At 65.7% G+C, this 18,438-nt stretch overlaps 4 protein-coding genes across 4 annotated transcripts in view; 1 reads left to right on the forward strand and 3 right to left on the reverse strand.

The window, feature by feature from the left end:
* EMIHUDRAFT_416006 (Glutamyl-tRNA synthetase) overlaps positions 1 to 2,249 on the forward strand; it is a 3,444-nt gene extending 1,195 nt beyond the window's left edge. Inside the window, exons 2-5 of the mRNA XM_005770100.1 lie at positions 738 to 961; positions 1,017 to 1,082; positions 1,277 to 1,447; positions 1,682 to 2,249. Coding sequence (XP_005770157.1) covers positions 738 to 961; positions 1,017 to 1,082; positions 1,277 to 1,447; positions 1,682 to 2,095 — 875 coding nt within the window. The 3' untranslated portion in view covers positions 2,096 to 2,249. The remainder of the gene's footprint in view (positions 1 to 737; positions 962 to 1,016; positions 1,083 to 1,276; positions 1,448 to 1,681) is intronic.
* A 423-nt stretch (positions 2,250 to 2,672) lies between these two features.
* Positions 2,673 to 5,651, reverse strand: EMIHUDRAFT_209670 (hypothetical protein; the record flags this gene model as incomplete). Its single annotated transcript, XM_005770101.1, has 10 exons — positions 2,673 to 3,158; positions 3,423 to 3,459; positions 3,532 to 3,650; positions 3,779 to 3,829; positions 3,898 to 4,040; positions 4,133 to 4,343; positions 4,405 to 4,718; positions 4,803 to 4,987; positions 5,060 to 5,292; positions 5,370 to 5,651. 10 exons carry the CDS (start codon positions 5,649 to 5,651, stop codon positions 2,673 to 2,675), a joined length of 2,061 nt encoding a protein of 686 aa, XP_005770158.1.
* Positions 5,652 to 7,019: 1,368 nt separating this feature from the next.
* EMIHUDRAFT_436239 (hypothetical protein) lies at positions 7,020 to 8,149 on the reverse strand. Its single transcript, XM_005770102.1, has 2 exons — positions 8,139 to 8,149; positions 7,020 to 7,878 (listed from the first exon to the last, which is right to left on the reverse strand). The coding sequence occupies exon 2, from the start codon at positions 7,838 to 7,840 to the stop codon at positions 7,292 to 7,294; it is 549 nt and encodes a 182-aa protein (XP_005770159.1). The 5' UTR covers positions 7,841 to 7,878; positions 8,139 to 8,149; the 3' UTR covers positions 7,020 to 7,291.
* A 2,429-nt stretch (positions 8,150 to 10,578) lies between these two features.
* EMIHUDRAFT_464131 (hypothetical protein) lies at positions 10,579 to 13,619 on the reverse strand. Its single transcript, XM_005770103.1, has 4 exons — positions 12,889 to 13,619; positions 12,448 to 12,816; positions 11,565 to 12,380; positions 10,579 to 11,523 (listed from the first exon to the last, which is right to left on the reverse strand). The coding sequence occupies exons 1-4, from the start codon at positions 13,567 to 13,569 to the stop codon at positions 10,636 to 10,638; spliced, it is 2,754 nt and encodes a 917-aa protein (XP_005770160.1). The 5' UTR covers positions 13,570 to 13,619; the 3' UTR covers positions 10,579 to 10,635.
* Positions 13,620 to 18,438: the final 4,819 nt, after the last annotated feature.

An 18,438-nucleotide genomic window follows, 5' to 3' on the forward strand; every position in this document is an offset into this window, starting at 1 on the left:
AGTTTTTGGGCCCGGCGCGTCATGCTGGTCCCGCTCGTCGTCACTGTGCTCACGCAGCCCGCCCCGCTGGCTGAGAAGGCGACGGAGGCGGCGGTCTCCGCGCAGCCCATACCGCCGACAGAGAAGGCTGCGGGAGAAGCGGCACCGCCGACCGAGAAGTGGGTAACGGGGGGATGCGACTGGCGGGGCTGCGCACACACTAACCACCTGACCGGCACCACTACGCTAACCGACTATAAGGGCGGAAAGATCACTACGAACAAATGGACCGGCCAGACCACTGCGAGCAACCACCAGGGCTCCTACACCGCCAACAAGTACACGGGCCAATACAAGGCTGAAGGGGTGAACGGAAAGATCGAGGGCAACCACCACACGGGCGACTGGCAGGCGCAAGGGTGCAACGGCTGGGGCTGCGGGACCTCCGGCGGCAACCACCACTCGGGCGACTGGTGGGCCACACCTCACCCTGCTCCTGGTGGCAACCCTACAGTGTGTTGCATGGCTATGACCGCCTCGTGCATGGCCTGCCAGAAGGGCGTGAGCCTCAGCGCCTGGTGCGCGGCCCACCCTGGCTACGCGGGCTGCCCGACCGCAGTCTTTCCGCGCCCAGGCATGCCGGGCGGCAACCCTACCATTTGTCAGCTAAAATGGGCGCAGTGCGGCGGCAACTCCTGGACTGGCGCCACCTGTTGTGAAGCTGGCTCCGTCTGTACTGCAGACAGCGCCTGGTATAGCCAGTGCAAGCCATCCCGCAACTACCTTCGAAAGATTGTGCGCCCTCTCCACCTCCCCCCCTCCCTCCCCCTCCTCCCCTCCTCCTCCTCCGAGCTCCCTCCCCCTCCTCCGGTCCGGTCAGGTGAACCAGTTCCGGCAGCAGGGCTACCTGCCGCAAGCGATGCTCAACTACCTCTGCCTTCTCGGCTGGAACGACTCGACCGACCAGGAGCCACCCCGCGCCGTCGGCCTCACGGCTGAATTGCGTCGACTCAGTCTCATTCATGACTCACTCGCAGGAGATCTACTCTGTCGACGAGCTGGCCGCCGCCTTCTCGCTCGATCGCGTCACAAAGTCTCCCGCCGTCCGCTGCCCCTAGCATGCGCAACACCGAACACCCCCCCGCTGTGTGCCCCCAACCCGCGCCCGAAGGGCCAGGCCCTCGGCCGCATCGCCCCCGTGTCTCGCCCTGGCTGCATCATCTCGGCTGCGTCAGGCCTCGAGGTGCTGCGACCGCACTGCGCGACACCCGCCCTCCCCTCCCCTCCCCGCCCGCAGGTCTTTGACCTCAAGAAGCTCAACTGGATCAACGGCCAGCACCTGCGCGCGCTGGCCGAGGAGGAGCGCGCCGCGCTTGTCGGGCGCCACCTCGCCGAGGCGGGCGTCGCGATGGCGGCGGACTCGCCCTTCTCGCTCTCCGCCTCGCGGATGGTCGCCGAGAAGATCGAGGCGTGCCCACTCTCGCACCCCTCACTCTCGCACCCTCACTCCCTCGCCCTCGCGCCTCTCGCCCTCGCGATGACCACGCCCCCCCGCCCCCCCTCTCCTGCCACCCCTCGCCCTCGCTCCATCCGGCCCTCACGCTCTACCCGCCGCCCTCGCAGCTCGTCAACGACGCCTCGCCCCATATCTCCCCATATCTCCCCATATCCCCCATATCTCCCCATATCCCCGCCCTCGCAGCTCGTCAACGACGCCTCGCCGCTCGTGCGCGACGCGCTCGCCTACCCGCTCGCGGACTCGCTCGCTTCCAGCGGCGCGCAGAAGCTGGCCGACGAGCTGCGCCGGGTGGGCGGCGCGCTCGTCGCGGCGCACCGCGAGGGCGTCCTCCCCGACGGCGCCTCGCCCGACTTCGAGGCGGAGTGGAAGAGCGCCGTCAAGTCGTTCGGCAAGGAGCTCGGCCTCAAGGGGAAGAGCCTCTTCATGCCGCTCCGCCTCGCCGTCACGGGTCGCATGGCGGGGCCCGACGTGGGCGCGCAGCTGCAGCTCCTCGCCCTCGCGCCCGACGGCGCCAAGTGCGAGAGCGTGCCGCTCGACGCGCGCATGGCGCAGCTCGAGGCGGCGCTCGCAGACATGCCCGTCCCTGTCGAGGCCTGAAGGGGAGGTATGGCGCTGAGATCACGGTATACGTCAGTAGCTAGCACAATGGGGGGACGAAGGGTTGAGAAGGGAGTGCCGGGCGGGATGTGGTCTTTTGGTGTGGCGTTCAACGTCAAGTTGGGCGCGAAGATATTACAACACAGTTGACACTACAATCTACAATCGCTATTAAGGCATATCCACATAAGACATCTGAGATCTGAGACATGGGCATGGACATGGGTCATGGCTCGCGCATGGGACTGAGTGTTGGGACGACGCCCCGGTCGCCACATAGGCAGGGTCACAACGACGACACACACGACTTCACACACACCAGGTCACAGCTGTTTCCGCTCACAATCAATTGTGGAGTGTGCCTCTCGCCTGAAGCGTGAAGGCCCTTGCGCGCGCGACCCTGGCGCGACCGCGCCGCGCGAGCTGGGGGAGATCACGTCCCACACTCACTCTCCCAGCTCAGAGATCTCTCTGTCTCTCTCTCTGCACAATTGTCCCATTTCCCGACCGTGAACCGAGGCCCCGTCCGTCGACCGTGCGTCGCCAGCCCCAAGCTTCACACTAGCTAAGGCCGCGTCTACGGTGAGACGCCGTGCCGCTTGGAGGCTGGGACGACAGGCCCACCCTTCTTGACGCCGCGCGACGTCGAGAGGCATTTGCCGTCTGGATCGAACTCGGCACACGACCCTCCTGGCTGACGGTATTTCATCCCAGTGTCCGCCACGACCGCCTTCTTCCAGGCCTCGTCGGCCTCAGACGCCTTCTTGGTGCCCTCAAAGAGATAATTGTAGCCCTCGTCGCCCTCCTTGCCCGGCAGCCGCGTGTAGCCGTCGGCGTACGCAGCGAGCAAGGTCTGCCACAGATAATCCCAGTAATCGACCGCCATCGCGCCCATGTCGATGGTGGCCTTGTCCATGTGCGTCTGCGCCTCTTCCTCGGTCATGGCCACAAGCTTCTCATCCATCGATTTCAGCATCCCCTCGGCATAGTCGTTGAACTTCTTGCGCGCATCCAGCACGTCCTCGCTCACGTGACTCTGCATCGAGTAGACCAAGTTGCTCACCTATTCACGTGATGTGAGGTCGCACCGGCCGTTGCCCTCCTCCAGCGAGCAGTCCGGCTCTGCTAACCGCAGTGACCTTCCAGTGTATCGAGTCGGGTGCGTACTTGATCTCCGAGCCTCAAGGGGCGGGGAAGGGCTGGGGCGTCAGGTCAATTTGTCGAGCCGGAGGGGAGGGAGAGGGGCGTGCGGCGCGCCGGGATAGTTGAAGTAGGCGCGGCATGACGCCCTCGCGCTGCAATTGCCGTCGTCGTGCGACAGCGCCACCTTTGTTGCGCCGCCGTAGAGTGGGATCTTTGGCGACCTAGAGGAGCAGCGCCTCCATCTTTGACCCCCTGTGGCATATTACAATTTTTTTTCGCCCAGCCGCCCTCACCACTTGTGCTGCTTGGCGCCCCACCACGTGACAGACCTCATCTTGGGCGGGAAGCAGTCCGCCCCTGCGTAGCGGGAATTCGTTGGCGTGTCCCACGGCGCAGGCATCGCTTCCTGTCCCTGGAAGGATGCAGGACCAGCTGGTGTGGTGGAGTTGGTGTTGGTGGTGTGGTGGTGAGAGGGGGGGCGGGGGAGGGCGGGGGGCCATGTCCATGTGCTGCCTTGATCGGTGCGAGGACGCCGTCGACGTAACCTTTCATGAAGTCCATTACGACGTCCCAATCAGGTTGCTCAAGGGCCTGGCGCGGGATCAGTGGTTTGGGCAAGGAGACTGCGAAGGCGCTCCGGCGCTGCGCGGCGCAGACACCTGGCACCGCTTCGAGTTGCGCACCTCAGAGACGAAGTGCCACGCCGTGTAAAAGGTGCCGACGGGTCGCTCGTTGATGTACGACTCGCCCTCAGACGTCCAAGAGAGCCCCGCGCCAAGCCGCTGCGGGGTGCGGAAGATACCTGCGGCGGGTGTCGCAGGCTTCCCTCGGGACGCAAAACAGGTTGTTGCGAAAGGCGTGGCCGGGACTGCTGCAGGCGTGTGATTGCCGCACCGGCGCCGATGTCGACCGCCGGGTCGAGCCAGGTACCCTCGTACGTGAGGCTGAGCAGGTCATGCACGTCCAGCCGCGAGATTGGCTTCTTGACGCGCACGAATTCGGGCATCCGGTTGGCGAGATCGTAGCCTTTCGCGTAGCCGAGGTAGGCGGCGGAGTCGAAATCGTCAGGGTGAGCGACCTTCGAGAATATGTTCCACACGCGTGCCTGCGACAGGGACCTGACGGGCTTGGATGGCGCGCGGCAAGGGAGGAGGAAGGAAGCGGACAGGGGCTCGCGCCTCGCAGTAGCGCGCCCCACCAAAGTCCACCGGGCAGAAGACGTCGGAGAACGAGAAGGGGCCGTCCTTGGGGTCGTAAAGGCCCTGTTCGAGCGCGAATTCCTCTGGGTCCAGATTCCTTTTTGCTGCGTCAAATCTGGTCCCGTCCCCTGCGTTGCTCGAAACCATGCAGTCGAGGTCAGGGTCCAGCACATAATCGTATGTCTTCGACCCCGGGGCCGAGTAAGTCATCTTGCCATCAAAGGGGTCGCCAGAGGCAGTCGCCAGATCCTCCACCAAAGGTGGACCATGGGCGAACCCTCCTTGATTCGAAAAGACAAAGCGCAGGCAGCCATTCTTGTACCAATGTCCCACCTCGGAATACATCTCGGAACATTCCAATTCACCTTCTTCGTTCGAATGACAGTTTTTGTACTTGAGTTTTTTTGGGTTGCCCTCGTACCCTGTCGGCGAACGGATCTCGCCGAGCCGCGCCTGGTTCGCGTGTGCGTAGATGGTCCCGGGAGGGAGCCGCTTGGCGAGCCATAGGGTGCCCTTCTCGATCTCGCCCTTGCCAATCATCTCGAGGATCCTGGAGGCGCGGATCAGCGTTTCAGGGGCGCAGCGTGGGGGTGGGGGTGCAGGGCTGCAGGCCGACACGAACCAAATCTCGACGCCGTCTGTGATGGAGAAGCCCTCCATCGCGGAGGAGTACCCGTACTTCTGGGTGAGACTCGTGATGACACCGATCGCATCCCGGGCCGTCCTGCTGCGCTGGAGCGCGGTGTATATGAGAGAGCCGTAATCCATAGTATGGCCGACGCCGTCGTTTTGCGTCTTCAGGTCGGTGTCAAGCAGACTAAGCCCACCGTGAGTCGTCTCGGCGATGACCACTCCCTGAGGCACACGGTTCAAAGCTCAGCGTGAAGGGTTGGAAAGGGATCGGTCGATACTCAAGAGTGCTGGCACCGCACCCACTCGTTGGAGTTGGAGATGACATTGTAAGTTGGTTTCTCGTCGGGGATGTACCCAGAGAAGTTGCCGTTGTCGTACAAGTAAATGGGTCGCTGCCTGCCCTCCTCGCCGGGCTGCGCTGGGAAGCGGGTGATGGCAGCGTAGCGGTTTGAGGAGTCGTCGTTGTAGCCGAGGAGGATGTTGCCCGAGGCGGAGGCCTCCTGAGTCACGAGCACGTTTGTGCACGCCAGAGTAGGGGCCGCGACGCTCAAGAGCCGCAGGCTGGCATACACGCGTGCCATCGCCGATACGACGGCCCCGAAATCGTGCGACGCATCACGCAAAGTTACGCAACGTCCAACGAGCAACGAAACGGTGTCCTGAGCCTTGGTCTGACAGCCTGACAGCAAACCCCGGACAGCGCCTGACAGTGCCCGACAGCCTGACAGCGCTGACAGCACTTTCTCCGACAATCTGACAGCACGTATCTGACAGCCTGACAGCAGAGTCTGACAGGCGAGGCCGAGGGGGGTCCCGTCGCTGTCAGGCCCTAACGTGACAGGGCTGACAGCTGCCCGACAGCCCGACAGCACACAGTGGCCTGACAGCAGCGCTGACAGCCCGACAGCAGCACAGACCGCACACAGACCCCGTAGAGCCTCTTTCTTGTGCCCCATGAGGGTATAACAAAATTACATGCAAAGACATGTGAGTGTGGTCCATGTCCATGTAGTCATGGCACATGGGATGGTCCGATGGGTCTCTCTCTCAACCCTCCCGCCCCACCTCTGCGGACCCCTCTCTAGCACCGGCGGCTGTGCTACTACAAATGAAGCTACCAGCTAGCCTTCTGGGGCCCTCCAGTCATATGCCTACGGCGTCTGGGTGGGGGTAGCCGCCGCCGTCTGTGCCGCCGCCGCCGCCTGCGCCTGCGCCGCCATATGCGCTCCCCAGGCGGCCGCCGCCGCCGGCGTGATCACGCCGTGTAGGAGGAGAGGCGCTGAGAGTATGTGTAGTAGAGTCCTGCTGGTCTCCTCTTGATAGTGTCATAAGTGTGGCTGGTGTGTGTCAGAGCCTGACAGCACCCCGACAGCACCACCTGACAGCACCTGACAGCAACAGCCCAACGTCTGACAGCAGCAGCAGCCTGACAGCTCCGACAGCTCCGACAGCGTCTGACAGCGTCTGACAGCAGCACCCGACAGCTCTGACAGCACCCGACAGCTACAGCCGATCCCCTCGCCTGTCAGACACGCACCCGACAGCACCCGACAGCACTGACAGCACCTGACAGCTGGTCTGACAGAGGCACCTGACAGTGCCTGACAGGCCAGGGCTCAGCCTCAGGGGCGCGGTGTCAGTGTATACAGTGATGACCCGCCGCGGCGTTCCGAGCTCTTGCCTCTTCGGAACGGCGGCTGGCGCGTGGCGATGCCGGTGGCGCGGCGCGCGGCTTCGGCCTTCGCGCCCCCCACAGACGACACAGACCACAGTGCAGAGCCGAGCACTGGCCACTGGCACTGCAGTCGTGTCCGGCGGGGGGGGGGGGGGGGGGCTGCGCGCTGCGCGCCTGCAGCGCCGCTCACGACAAACCTCCGGCTCCGCGCACGTTAGACACACGTTTTTCAAACCTTTCGTTTCACGAGACACACGATTTGGCGTTGGCCGCGCGGAATAACGCGCGTGGCGTACAAAAGCATTCAAAACATTAAAACGAACCGACCACGGGGCCGAGCGCTCGTCGAACGGGGGCTGGGGCCCAGCAGCACACTTCAAGACACCGCCCTTGGCACAGACGCGCGCATAGAGAAAAGAGCCATGTGCACCCCCCAGCCCGCGCCGCGGACGCCGCGCGTGCGTGGCGGTGGCGTGATGACCGAGGCCGCCGCCCCGCCGTTCAGCCAGCCCCGCCCCTGCCCGCCGAGCGCTCTCAGTGGCGGGCCTAGCTGGCGTGGCCGACGGCAATCTTCTCGAGCGGCTTGAAGACATACGGCACGGGCGTGAGCGTGTGGACCTTCTCACCGAAGGTCTTGCTCAGGTCGAGCAGGAAGCCCTCGCGGGGGCCCTTGGGCTGCCGCTTGAGCTCCGAGGCGGGGCAGGGCGTGCCCGACGCCTTGGCAGCGCGCTTCTTCTCCTCGTTCAGCTTGACCCGGTCCAGGTGGCCGAGCCGCGACTTGGAGGGCCGCAGGTGCTCGACGCGCACGTGGATGCGCTTGACGAGCTGTTTTTGCCGGTGCACCTTGTTCACCTCGACGCCGATGGCGCGGCGCGTCACGTTCCACACAGTGCCGGTGCGGCCGTGGTAGAACTTGTGCGGCATGCCCTTCTGCTGGCCAGAGTTGCACACAACATCGACGGTGTCGCCAATCTTGTACTGCCGCAAGAAGGTGGTGAGCGGCGGGTTGCCGCCCTTGTCCTTGGGCTTCTTTGAGAAGAGGTCGCGCGTGTGGGCGCGGTAGCCCATAGGCCGGGCGCCCTTTCCATAACCCATGGCGGCCGGACGAGCAGCGGCGACGGAGACAGAACCGCCTGCGCAGGGGACAGCAGGCGCGCAAGGGTCGGCACGACGGTGCGGCGCGCGACAGGCAGCAAGGGGGCGACTCTGCGCAGAGGGGACGTGCGCAGCAGGCGCAGCCAGCGGCGAGGGGTGGCACGCGCGCAGCGAGGCGACGCGAGCCGGCGTCCCGCTGGAACGGGACGGCAGAGCGCGCGAGTCCCAGTGCCGCGCGTGCTGCTACGGCGAGAAGCAGGCGTGCATGCTGCAGCTACACGCGCACACGCGCAGCTACCTCGTGCGCCACACGGCAGGAGCGAATTCTTTTCTCAAGGAAGCGGGCCGAGCGAGACGGCAGGGAGCGGCGCAGCGCCAGTACGTGTCGCGCACTTGCCGCGAGCAAAGTCCTGCTGTGGGACCGTAGACCACCGCGAGGAACGGGTGGGCCGAAGCCAGGCGAGCAAAAGACATTTTCTGCCGTTGTTGGCACCAGCTCGAGACCCTCCTCACGCGCGGTGGCGCGTGCCTCTTCGGCGGTTAGGTGGTTTTCGCAGCTGCTATTTCCGCACATGCAGAGGCGTTGGAATGCGGAGATAGTAACTACTCTCTGTGGTGCCCCCTCTTGGCACTTTACTCTCCTGTCCCGCGTGAGGCGTGACCCTCTGTCTCACATGAGTTTCGTCCCTCGATTGTGTCACGCGTCTCCTCTTAGTTCGGCTCTGCCGAACTGCGGTCTGTCGTGGCTGCTCTCTTTCTGCTCTGCTTCTAGTACCTTACATCTTTGTACGACCCTGACGCGAGACCCCGGCAGCCCCTGCGAGGCTCAACGCCGGTGCCACTCTCGCGTTCGAACGAGAGGGACACCTGCCGTGATGACCGTGCTCGAGAGCGAGCTACATCTCTCTCGCCGGCGGCTTGGCGGAGCTTGTCGAGTGAGCCTTGAGGAACGGTGCTCGGTCGGCGATCCACAATACTCAGAGAGCGAGAGCGGGACTCCCGATGGAGGGAGTCAGGGAGTCACTCAGCGCTCCCCTTTGAGAGCTGCGGCCTCACTCCACACGACCCTCAAGAAAAGAATTCCGCCGCCAGTCCGAGCTGTTCTTCACCTTGGGATGAGGCCACAAAAGAGGCGCGCGAGGCAAGGAGGAGACGCGGGGAAACTGGGAGACTGGGACGACTGGAAACATGAAGACAGTGAGCCACCACAGCGCACAGGCGTCGTTGGCGCACATACTGAGCGGCAGCTGCGCTGGAAATAAGGAAGAGGCGCGTCACTTCATGCGGAAGCTCGACAAACACACAGCGAGGGCGACAGCAAGAGTTGAACGGGAGGCGCCGGACTCAAAAGACACCGCCACATTCCTGAGACGAGCGAGGGCAGCCTCCTTAAAGGCGAAAGGGTCTAGATTTGGAGCGCTCGCCGAAGAGGAGTACGACAAAATAGCGCCCGTGATTGCCTGCACGCTACCCGCACTCACGGACTCCATACCCGAAAGAAAGAGAAGGGAGCTCGCGGGAGAGGTGACGAGGGAACTGCAGGTAGTGGGGAAGGCAGCCTCGATTGCCATACAGACATGGGTGCGAAACAACGACAAGACCAAGGCACGGGCAGAGGAACGAGAGAAGAATATAGGGTGGATAAAGCGCCTGTTCACGGCATGGAGGGTGAGCCACACCGAACGTACCGAGCGAAGAGCCGAGCGGAAGGAGGACGGGGAAGATGACTCCGAGGAGGACGAACCAGTGGAAATCCAGTTGTCAGATGTCACGATGCATCCGAAGGGGACCCCAGCGCCGGCAGCATCCGTAGAGGCACGAGTGTTCGAAGAGAGAGTGGACCTGAGCAACAACATGACCTGTAGGCAAATGATCGGAGTGGGAGTCAGAAATGTGGTCCTTGCGCGAGGGGAGCTCGATAGACTCGAGGGGCCAGGATACGCCGCGAGGAGGACGGAGTTGCGCCGACAGGCGAAAGAAGCCGCGAGAACAAGGGACCGGCAGGCGGCGGCGTCGCAGGACGAGGCAGAAGAGAACAACGCGACAGAGGAGGAAGTGACAAGGGAGAGAACGACGAGGGTGGGACGACCGCGAGGTGGCATGAAGGTTGCAGCGAGAATCGGCGAGAGACTGCGAAAAGAGAGATAGGAAGAGGCAGACTCCCTAGGGTGGGCGACGGATAGCGCACCACACACCTCTCCTTAAAATCCCTGTGTGGTGGCGGCGTGCCGTCCTCCCATCCCTCCCTTGGGTTGTCTGTTTTCTTTCTTTCTTTCTGTTCTTCACCTTCGATAGTATACATCCAACTGTGTCCCGCCTTGTATCTCCCGCTATCCTCTGCAAACACACGAACTCTACAGAGAACATGCTACTAGTGACGTCCACTTTACTAAGGGCAACCAACACAACCAGGTGTCCCCGGTCTTCGTCGAGACCCAGCAGTCGCCATCAACTCCGGAGTGGCCGTCAAAGTGCACGCGTCGCGGCGCGCGTCGGGGCACGGGCGTCGGCCGCCGGGGCGCGCTGCTGTAACCACTCGCGAGACCCCCGGAAAGTCGAAAGAGGAGAACTCTCGCAATGAAATCGATTTGGTAAAATATAGTATAGACTATAGTATTTCTAGTAGTAATCATCTAATCTCTCAAGCCACAAGCGCCGCGTCCTCGACCCCGGGGCCATGCATCGCATGGCGCATGGCCATATGGGCATGGCCCACCTTCCCTTGGGTTCACGGTTTTATTTTCTTACTTTTGACAAAAACAAACTCTCTACCGGCTCTACGCCGCTAAGCGCTATCACCGCGGGCGGCCCTGCTGCTGCTGCTGCCGCCGCTGCTGCGCCTGCTGCCCGATGGACTCGACGGTGTGGCCCTCGTCCCACAGCTTGCGCTTGAAGGGGTCCGTGAGGATCTCGAGCGCCTCCCCGAGCTTCTTGAAGTGCGCCTCGGCCTCCGCCCTCTGCTCCGCCGACTCTTCGGCGTGCTTGTCCGGGTGCCACTCGAGCGCCGCGCGCTTGTACGCCGCGCGAACCTCCTTCTCCGACGCCTTGCTGCCCACGCCCGTGACGCCCAGCAACGCGTAGAGGTCGTCGCGCTCCGACTTTTTGACCAGAAACTGCGCCTCGACCACCTTTTGCAGCACGGCCTGGTCGCTGCGGCGCGACGGCTCCGAGTTGACGCACTGCTCCATCGTCGCCAGCGCCTCGCGCCAGCGCTCGAGCGCCTGCAGCGCCTCCGCCTTGAGCAAGTACGGCGCGAGGAGCGTCGGCTCGGCGTAGATGGCGCGGCCGGCCTCCTGGATGCAGCGTCTCCAGCAGGCGGGCGCGGCGGCCCGCGGGTCGGAATCGCCCTCGGGCGGCGCCGCCTCGTCCGCCGCCAGCTCGCGCAGCGATCCGCCCCCCCCTCCGCCGCCGCCGCCGCCCAGCTTGGCCGCCGCCGCGTCCTCGCGCTCGCGTCGCGTCTCGCCGCGCGCCCGCGAGCGCGCAAGGAGCTGGTACGCTTTCGCGCGGTCCGCGTAGAAGCCGGCGGCCAGCCTCTTGTCGTCGCTGTCCAAGCGCAGCCCCTCGGCGCAGAGCGCGGCCGCCGCCTCGAAGCGGCGCAGACGGAACGCCTCCTGCAGCTCCTCGCGTACCCGCGCGTGCCCGGCCGCCTTGCGCTTGAGCCGTCGCAGCGCCGCCGCCGCCGCCTGGGGCCGGAGGCGCGGCTGGGGTGAGCGGCCGAGGGGACGGGCGAGCGGGCGCTGCTCCCGCCGGCCGCCTCGTTGTCCGGGTCGCGTTGTAGCCCGTCCCGAAGCAGCCTCATCGCCTTCTCCGCCAGCCCCATGCCGACCAGCGCGTCTGCGCGCAGCGTGTACGCGTCGAGCGTGTCCGCGTCCAGCGCGATCGCCTTTTGCGCCTCGCGCGCCGCCTCGACATGCTCTCCGAGGGACAGGTGCGCTCGCGCGAGCAGCAGCCACACCTCCGGGTCCTCGCTCACCCCGCCGCCAGCCACCTCGAGCGCGCAGCGCTTCGCCTTGCCGAATGCGCCCTCCTCCAGCGCCTGCCTGCCGACGGCGAGGCTGGCCTGCAGCCCCTTGACGCTCCTCAGCTGCGCGCCGAGCGCCTCCGCGTGCTCGCCGCCCCGCAGCGCCCCTTGCTGCAGCACATCCGCCGCGCGGTCGAGCTTGCCGAGCCGCGTGAGAGCCGTCGCCTGCCGGCCGCGCAGCTTGCCCAGCTCCGAGCCCGCCTCGTGCCGCAGCCCCTCCGAGCAGTCGGCCACAGCCCGCTCGTACTTTCCGAGCATCATCCAGCACGCCGCGCGGTTGCCGTGCAGCGCGCCGTTCCTCGGCTCCGCACCGACCGCCTGCGAGTAGAGCCGCAGCGCCTCGGCGTACTGGCCAGCCTTGTACAGCGCGTTGCCCTGCTCTCGCAGCGCCGCGGCTGTGCCCGTGCCCGCACCGGAGCTCTCGCCGCCGCTGCACACACTGCCACTGCCGCCGCCGCCGCCGCCGCCGCCGCCGCCGCCGCCGCCGCCGGACTGCTGCATGATGGCTTGCAGCAGCTCCTGCGCTACATGGAGACGGGTCAGCGGAGCACTGGGGCCGGGGCACTGGGGATGGGGCTGCGCCGACCTGCAGAGGCGCGCACGCGGCGTTCTGCCCCGCCTCTTGCAGCGTGGCCATGCCGCGCTGCACCGCCTCCCTGGCCTCGCCGAGCTGCCGCTGCTGCAGCAGCACCTTCCCGAGGTGGAGGTGCGCCTTGACGAAGCACGGGTCCGCCCGGATGGCCTGCCGCGCGTCCGCCGCAGCCTCGCGCCACATCCGCTTCGCCTGGTGGACGGCGGATCGGTTCGAGAGGTAGACCGCCGACGCGGCGCCGTCGAGGTCGATGGCCAGGGAGTAGAGCTCGATCGCCTGGTCGTTCTGCGAAGCCTTGAAGCACGCGTTCCCGCGCTCCTTGAGCTCGCCGAGCAGCGTCGCTCTCAGCGCGACGAGGTCCGCCTACGCGCGCGTCGTGGACGTGTCGTGGGCGGGTCCGCGGCAGAGCGCGGCGGCGGCGCAGAGTGAGCCGACGTTCTCTGCGCGGAGCACCAGCGGAGCGGCCTGCAGCACACGCGCCGCCTCCCTCGCCTCGCCGAGGCGGAGCAGCGACTTGATTTGGAAGGAGTACGCCTTGGGCGAGTTCACGTCCAGCGCCGCAGCCGCCCTCGCGTCGGCGACCGCCAGCCTCCACTGCTCCTTGGCCTGGTGGCACGCGCTCCGGTTGCACAGGTAGACTGGGTTGCGGCGGTCGACGGCAATCGCGTCCGTGTAGCAGCGGATCGCGGCGTCGTAGTGCCGCTTGCGGTAGTGGTCGTTGCCAGCGAGCCTGTGTCGCTCAGCCACTGTGGCGACGCGAGCAGACAGCGCCGCGGGAAGCTTCTGCACCTGCTCGCTCAGGGCCGCCGACGCCTGCACTAGCGCCTTGCGCTGCGCACGCAGCCCGTGATCGTCGCCGACGGCGACGGCGTCCACCCGGCTCTGCAGCGTGCTCACATGGCCGTCGAGCGTCGGGATCTGGGTGCCGGCCTCTCTGAGGGCAGCGGCATCCGCACGCTCCTCGTCCAAGAGCAGCGCCGTGAGCGCGTCGTGCTCGAGCTGCAGCGTTTCGAGCCGGGTGGTGAGCTGGTCCATCCCGACCCGACGAGAGGACCCGCCCGGGTCGTTGGCGGCCATCCACGCCTTGGCGTTGAAGGAAGGCGCGGGAGCGGTCATGGGAAGTGGCACCGCAGGATTTTCTACTTGTGAGCCGGTGTGCCGGTGTGCTTGTGAGCCGGTGTGTGTGCCAGTCCGCGCCAGTCCGCTGTGAAGAGGCTTGTATTTTAAGAATTCGTGCGGGTGCGCTGCGCGCGCGAGAATCCAAAAGCCGGCACACGAGACACGACTCCCAAGCGCGAAAACAGTGATAAGCTAGGCAGGTCGCTAGAGCCTAGACTGAGATGAGACCTAACTAACTAACTAAACCGCCTGTGGAGTTGGGAGTCCATTGGGCTAAACAAAAAGAAAAAAATCGTCCTCAGCACTTTGCGTTTCCGGGAATTTCCAGGGAAAACAGATGTTTGGTGCTCCATTCTGGAAACTCGCGAGTTTCCCTGAGTCTGGGAGAGATTTTTATTAACCAACAAGAAATCACGACTCTCACAGACACAGAGAGAGAGTTAATAAAAATCTCTCTCTCTCTCAGACACAGTGATTTGGGCTCGGCAGCTTGTCTTCTGGAGTCTGTGTCTGAGAGCTGGTCTGGGGCAAAATCGGAGGCAAAATTGAGGGAAATCGACAAAATACCCAGGCGGTCGCAGGGTAATTTCCAGGTATACACGCAACACGGGTTCTCCGCAAAATTCCCGGCATTTTGCCGATTTGGCCTAAAATTTGGCTGATTTTGGGCCCAAACCAGCCTCAGACTCGGCTCAGTCCTCAGAGCCCAAAATTTGACGATTTCCACGGAGTTTTCCCGGGAAAATGGAATCTTGTGAAAAAAGGAAACGAAAACAGACGGGGTGCGAGAGGCAAACCTCGGACAGCCCAACCAAGCGCCAAGGAGTCCACCGTGGCACCCTAGCGCCTAGGTGGCACCGCGCTGCGAGCCTGTCGTGTCCCTTCCCTTGTCAGGAGAGCCCCTTTCTCTCCCACCTGTGCCCCTGATCGTCCTTCCAAAATCCTGCTCGCGTGCAGGTGTGGACCCTGTCCTCCTCCCCATCCCTCCGCTCGTTTGGCTCTCTCTGTTTTCTTTCTTTCTTTTAGCGCGAAAATACGGCTCGATAACTTCAGTGTTTTACTTTTAGCTTTCTAGAAAGGGAGAGGGGGTTGTGTTTTCTAGGCCCTCTCTCTCTCTCTCAGTGTATGTAGCTCTTACGTTACAAAAGAAAGAAATAAATAAAACAGGACAACCAAACGAGGGATGGGGGAGGAGGACAGGGTCCCCACCTGCACGAGCAATAAATAAAGCGGACAAACCAAACAAGGGGTGGGAGAAGGACAGGGTCCCCACCTGCGCGAGCAGGATCTTGGAAGGACGATCAGGGACACAGGGAACGGGAGCGGGAAGCGCATCGCAACACGGAGGGGGCTGGGCAGGGTTCACCCACACGACAGGGCCCCAGGGATCCCCCTCTCGTCTAGGACAAAGTTGCACCCGGCGGCACAGGGGCAGGCAGGCGCGGGCCTCCTACTGGTTGCACTCTCCTAGTTCTCCTGCTACTGACAAAAGGGACAGCGACAGGTTCGCAGCACAGTGGAGTCCCTATTTACCTGCACGAGCAGAAAAGAAAGAAAACAGACAACCCAAACGTACATTCCCGCAAATGGTTTGTTTTTAAGGGAAGAAAAACCATCGTTCCTTAGCCTTCTCCAATGGTCGGCACGGTCTCTCCGCAGGTCGGCGAGGGCGGTGCCGTGGTCCCGCCGCGGTTCGCCGCCGACGGCCGGACGCCGCTCGCCATCATCGGTGGCACCGGCTACGTCGGACGGCTGCTCGCCCGCCGGCTGCTGGCGCACCCGACCTTCTGCCTCGGGCCGATTGTGGGCTCGCAGCGGTCAGAGGGCCTGCTGTACGAGGACGTGTGGCAGCAGAAAGAGGATGCGCTGGTGGCCAACTATGGCGACCAGCTCTGGACGCGACAGCCCTTCCCAGAGGCGCTGCGCGGCGTGCGCGTCTCGAGCCTCGACGAGCTGCTCGCCGACGAGGGCTGCCGGCTGGCGGTGTCGTGCGTGGCGCCGGATGTGGGCTACGTGGAGGACATCCTGACGTCCAACGGCTTCGCCGTCTTCTCCATCTCGCCATACAAGCGCTCGCACAACCTGATGGTGCTCGAGGTGAACCCGACCCAGATGCCGCGATCGATGGCGCAGGGCGCCGCGCTCTTCAAGTCGCCGAACTGCGTGTCCGTGGGGACGACGCTGGCGCTGCACGCGCTGCACGCCGCCTTCGGCCTGCGCGACGTCTCGGTATGCACGCTCCAGTCCCTCTCCGGCCGCGGCGACGCCCTCTACCCGCCCGAGCTCGTGCAGGGGAACGTGTACCCAATCTGGGGCACAAAAGAAAACACCGAGACGTACATCGCAAACGAGATCGCGGCGCTGGTGCCGACGGAGTCGCTCTCGGTGCGCGCGCACCGCGTGGGCGTGCACGTCGGCCACTTTGTCGACGTGCGCGTCCGCGTGAGGGACGCCGCCGCGCTGTCGAGCGTCGAGGAGGTCTACGCGGCGTTCGAGAAGTTTGCGCCGCTCTCTCACCTGCCCGAGGGTGCGCTGCCGTCGCTGCCGCCGCGGCCGCTGCACACGATGCGCGACGTGGGCACGCCGCGGCCGGCATCGCACTGCGGCACCCCAAAGCCCGGCCGCCCTCCCGCCGCGCGCGGCGAGTGGGGAGGGATGGCGGTGAGATGCAGCCGAGATGCGGCCGAGATGCGGCCGAGATGCGGCCGAGGAGTAGGCGAGGTGTAGGCGAGGTGTAGGCGAGGTGTAGGCGAGGTGTAGGCGAGTGGGTCGGGATGGCGGTGAGCGTCTGCACTGTGTCCGGCGGCGCTGGACCAGCTTCTCTCCCGAGGCGATGCGTGAGGGCGATGCCTCAGAGGGCGATGCTGCGGGCAGGTGAGCGTGGGCAACGTCAAGCTGGCCGACGGGGCGTGGGACATCTGCTTCTCGCTCGTCGTCAACAACATGGTTCGCGGCGCGTACGGCGCGGCGCTGCTCATGGCCGAGTACCACCAGTACCTCTCCGCCCGCCCCGACGAGCTCCTCCGTCTCGCACGAGGGGCAGAGGCACGAGGGGCAGAGGCACGAGGGGCAGAGGCACCAGGGGCAGAGGCATCACACGCCGCGGGAGGCGGAGCCGCAGCCGCCGCCGCCGCCGCCGCCCGCGGCGACTCGCCCTCCCCGGCTGCGGCGGTGGCGCCGAGGGCGTGCGCGGTCACCAACCCGCTCACCAGCCGCTCGGACCTCGAGGCGGTCGCGGCGGAGTCGCCGGGCGACTTCCACGGCCGCGTCGGCGCCTCGCGGCTGCACTGGCTCGACGGGCAAAGCGGCGCGTGGCTCTCGCTCGACGAAGAGGCCGGGTCGTGGCGCGGGTGGGACGCGGCGAGCGGCGCGCCCGCCGCGCCGCGCGGGCCGGAGTGGAGGTTGGAGTTGGAAGCCGAGCTCGACGCGTCTCCACTCGAGGAGCCGCGGCTCGGAGACTTGTCGGAGCCTTGCGGTAGGCCGTGGAGCGCCGCGCTCGACGAGTCCGCCGCGCCGTGCTACGACTGGTTCGTGGGCGGCCGCACCTCTGCCGCCTTCAACGAGGTGGACCGGCACGTGCTGAGCGGCCACGGCAACCAGGCGGCGGCTGTCGCGTATGGCGTGGCCTGCTCTAGTCCGGCCGTGGGGGACTCGCGGATCAGTCAGCGGACTGGTGGACGGTGGCTGACTAGGCGTGCCGTCCTCAGACCGGACGACCGACCTCGAGCGCGCGCGCAAGTCGATTACCTACTCCGAGCTCCTCCTCCGCTCGACCGCCGCCGCGCGAGTCCTCCGGGGCACGGGCGTCGGGACCGGCGACCGGCTGGTGCTTCACCTGCCGAACGGGCTCGCGCAGCTCGTCTGGCTGCAGGCGGCGAAGCGGGTGGGCGCCGTCTACGCGTGCCTGCCGACCACGCTCTCGACCAAGGCGCCCCCGCAACACCGCGTCGCAAGAAGCTGCAGACGCCAGCGCGAGCCTTCCGCGAGCTTTCTAGGCGCTCGCAGACCGCGTGGCCGACCTCAAGGCGTCGCTCGTCATCACCGCCTCGTCACTCTCGCCCACCCTCGCCGGAGTCAAGCTCAAGGCCATCGCTTTGCGCGCCGTGTGCGATTACGTGCCGGCAGGCGCGGCGGCGAGCGCGGTGCGCGAGGAGTTGCCCGCGCTGTCAGCGGGCGAGGAGCTGCCCGTGGACGAGGTGCTCGGCGCGCTCGCCCACTCCCTCGCCCACGAGCGAGTCGTCGAGACGCGCGAGTTCGCCGCCCCAGATGCGAGACACGCACCCGTGTATTCGCGCTCGAGGGCACACGCACTGCAGCCGTTTTCACGGCCCCTGTCCGGGCCGCACGCAAGCACACGCGAGGCCCCGAGCACACTGCACGATCCGCTGGTCACGCCCCGACACTGGCGGGCTCCTACCTTAGGCTCGCCACCACCCTCGAGACGCTCCTCTCGATGCGCGCGAGCCTCCGCAGCCGCGCCGGCGCGCTGGCCGCCGCACTCGTCGACGCCGCCACCGCGCGCCACGCTGCCGCCCACCACACAACCGGCGGCCGGCCGCGCATCCTCGTCGTCTCGAGCGGGACCGGCGCCGGCGCCGCGTCTTCAGCCGCCTCGGCGGCCGCCTCGGCCGCGTCGGCCGCGTCGGCCGCGGCCACGCCGTGCGCCACTCCGCCGCGCGCCGACTCGGTCGGCGAGGCTCTCAACCAGCAGACGGAGCGGGGCCGCGGCGGCCTGCTGAGCGGCGTCTACCTGCCCGGAGAGCACCTGTACGAGGCGGCCGAGAGCGAGGCGCGGCTCCGCCCTCGGCTGACGCCGATGCGGGCCAGAGCAGCAGCCCTCAACCCGCCCTAACTCCCCCCCCCCCC

This window comes from Emiliania huxleyi, assembly GCF_000372725.1.
Source record: "Emiliania huxleyi CCMP1516 unplaced genomic scaffold EMIHUscaffold_40, whole genome shotgun sequence".
Classification (NCBI taxonomy): domain Eukaryota; phylum Haptophyta; order Isochrysidales; family Noelaerhabdaceae; genus Emiliania; species Emiliania huxleyi.